The 3186-nt window shown below is 39.1% G+C and overlaps 1 protein-coding gene across 1 annotated transcript in view; it reads left to right on the top strand.

The window, feature by feature from the left end:
• Window positions 1-3186, top strand: part of PRIM2 (primase, DNA, polypeptide 2 (58kDa)) — a 346489-nt gene that overhangs the window by 75022 nt on the left and 268281 nt on the right. Inside the window, exon 7 of the mRNA XM_010848522.1 lies at window positions 904-1041. Within this exon, the coding sequence (XP_010846824.1) occupies window positions 904-1041 (138 nt within the window). The remainder of the gene's footprint in view (window positions 1-903; window positions 1042-3186) is intronic.

Genomic DNA, 3186 nt, shown 5'->3' with positions numbered 1-3186 from the left:
TCGAGAATATCCGGGGGGACTCCTGAGGCTCGATCCCACCTTTGCGTATGCCGAGCCTCCTTCCTCATGACCTTTGTCACGAGTGGAATGCCTCACCGGCTCCCCGCACCTGATGATGGGAAAGATTGAGGGCAGGAGGAGAAGGGGACGACAGAGGATGTGATGGTTGGATGGCATCACCGATTCAATGGACATGAGTTTGGGTGGGCTCTGGGAGTTGGTGATGGACAGGGAGGCCTGGTGTGCTGCGATTCATGGGGTTGCAAAGAGTCGGATATGACTGAGCAACTGAACTGAACTGAACTGAAGTAGAATAGTATTCAGTTTTAAAAAAGTGTTTACTGGCAAATACTTATTTTAAAGGCAAAGCTGGACATTTATTATTTCCATTTCTTAGTATTGAGATTAACTTTTCTAATATATTCCTGTGGAGAAAGAGTGGAAACATAGATGAAGAAATTTGGAACCATTTTACTTACTAGCAATTTTTAGCACTGAGCATACTGTATATACATTGGATTCTACTTGATGCAGAAAATATGTTGTATGAGGGCAGTGCGATGTACCTAGAGGGCTTGAGCTTAGAGTTTGAAATTCTAGTGATTATAATTTATAAATTGATAAGAATAGAAATAATCCATTCTAACTTGGCTTATTCATTTTTGAAAGATCTGCTCTGAAGCAAAACCTTTTTTGGCCTGCCACTCCTTCCTAATGCTGTTGTTTACTCACAAGGAGTGCAAATTGATCTTGCTTTTCTGTTTGTTTGTTTGTTTTTGATCTGCTGGCACTGATGACTTTTTCAAAGGAGGCATTTTGTTTAGATTCCCTAGTGATGAAGTTTTAGGATAATTTTGTAATGACAGGTACTGACTTATTTTCCATGTTTCACTCTGAATTCAGATCCCTTTTGCTGAAGCTTTGGATTTATTCCGAGGGAGGAAAGTCTATTTGGAAAATGGCTTTGCTTATGTACCACACAAGGATATTGTCGCGATCATCCTGAATGAGTTTAGAACCAAACTGTCCAAGGCTTTGGCTGTAAGTATTTAGTTTCCATATTCACTTCATTTCCATATGTTCATGTTTGTAATTACATACTCTTCATAGATTTGTTCTGTACTTCTTAAGAAGTAATATAATTATTATAATGATATTGAGATTGCTTCTGTTATTTATAGAACTCTTAGGTTTTAATTTTTTTAAGAATTCGTTTTATTGAAGTTGATTTACAGTGTTCTGTTAATTTTGCTCTTCAGCAAAGTGACTCAGTTATGCATATATATATTCTTTGTTATGTTCTTTTCCATGGTAGTTGATCACAGGATATTGACTGTAGTTCCCTCTGCTATACAGTAAGACCTTGATATTTGTCTATTCTGTATGTAATAGTGTGTGTCTGATAATCCCAAGCTCCCGATCCATCCCTCCTCCTTGGCGATCACAAGTCTGTTCTCTATATCTGTGAGTCTGTTTCTGTTTCGTTTGTTGTTCTTCAGTCGCTCAGTAGTGTCCAAAGCTTTGCAACCCTGTGGACTGCAGCATGCCAGGCTTCCCTGTCCTTTACTATCTCCCGAACTTTGCTCAAATTAATTTCCATTGAGTTGGTGATGCCATTCAACCATCTCGTCCTCCGTTGTCCCCTTCTCCTCCTGCCCTCAGTCTTTGCCAGCATCAGGGTCTTTTCCAGTGAGTCAGCTCTTTGCATCAGGTGACAAAAATTTTGGAGCTTCAGCATCAGTCCTTCCAATGAATACTCAGGGTTGATTTCCTTTAGGATTGACTGATTTGATCTCCTTGCAGTCCAAGGGACTCTCAAGAGTCTCCTTCAGCATCACAGTTCAAAAGCATCAGTTCTTCAGTGCTCAGCCTTCTTTATGGTTCAACCCTCACATCCATACATCCCTACTGGAAAAATCATAGCTATGACTATATGGACCTTTGTTGGTAAAGTGATGTCTCTGCTTTTTAATATGTTGTCTAAGTTTGTCATAGCTTTTCTTCCAAGGAGCAAGCGTCTTTTAATTTCATGGCTGCAGTCACTGTCTGCAGTGATTTTGGAGCCCAAGAAAATAATGTTTGTCACTGTTTCCATTGTTTCCCCATCTATTTACCATGAAATGGTAGGACTGGATGCCATGATCTTCGTTTTTTGAATGTTGAGTTTAAAGGCAGCTTTTTCACTCTCCTCTTTCTCTTAATCAAGATGTTCTATGGATCCTCTTCACTTTCTGCCATAAGGGTGGTATCATCTGTATATCTGAGGTTATTCATATTTCTCCTGGCAATCTTGATTCCAGCTTGTGATTCATCCAACCCAGCATTTCACTTGATATACACTGCATAAAGGTGAAATATGCAGAGTGACAATATACAGTCTTGGTGTACTTCTTTCCCAGTTTTGAAACAGTCAGTTTTTCCATGTTTGGTTCTACCTATTGCTTCTGCATACAGACTTTTCAGGAGGCAGGTGAGGTCATCTAGTAGTCCTATCTCTAAGAATTTTTCACAGTTTGTTGTGATCCATACACTCAAAGGCTTTAGCATAGTCAATGAGGCAGAAGTAGATGTTTTTCTGGAATTCTCTTGCTTTTTCTATGATTTAACAGAGGTTGGCAATTTGATCTCTTGTTCCTCTGCCTTTTCTAAATCCAGCTTGAACGTCTGGAAGTGCTCTGTTCACACTGTTGAAGCCTAGCTTGAAGGATTTTGAGCATTACTTTGCTAGCATGTGAAATGGGTGCAATTGTGTGGTAGTTTGAACATTCTTTGGCTTTGATATAGATAAGTTCATTTGTGTTATATTTTATTTTATTTATTTTTTTTTAAGTTTTATAGTTTTTATTTATTTAAAAAAAATTTTTTTTAATTTAATTTTATTTTTAAACTTTACAATATCGTATTGTTTTGCCAAATACCGAAAAGAATCTGCCACAGGTATACATGTGTTCCCCATCCTGAACTCTCCTCCCTCCTCCCTCCCCATACCATCCCTCTGGGTTGTCTCAGCACACCAGCCCCAAGCATCCAGTATCGTGCATCGAACTTGGACTGGCGACTCGTTTCATACATGATAGTGTGTACATGTTTCAATGCCATTCTCCCAAATCTTCCCACCCTCTCCCTCTCCCGCAGAGTCCATAAGATTGTTCTATACATCAGTGTCTCTTTTGCTGTCTCATATAC

The sequence above is a fragment of the Bison bison genome, unplaced genomic scaffold (genome assembly GCF_000754665.1).
Source record: "Bison bison bison isolate TAMUID 2011002044 unplaced genomic scaffold, Bison_UMD1.0 scf7180017864270, whole genome shotgun sequence".
NCBI lineage: Eukaryota > Metazoa > Chordata > Mammalia > Artiodactyla > Bovidae > Bison > Bison bison.
Note: the sequence above shows the minus strand (reverse complement) of the source record. Positions and strands in the feature narration are given on the sequence as shown.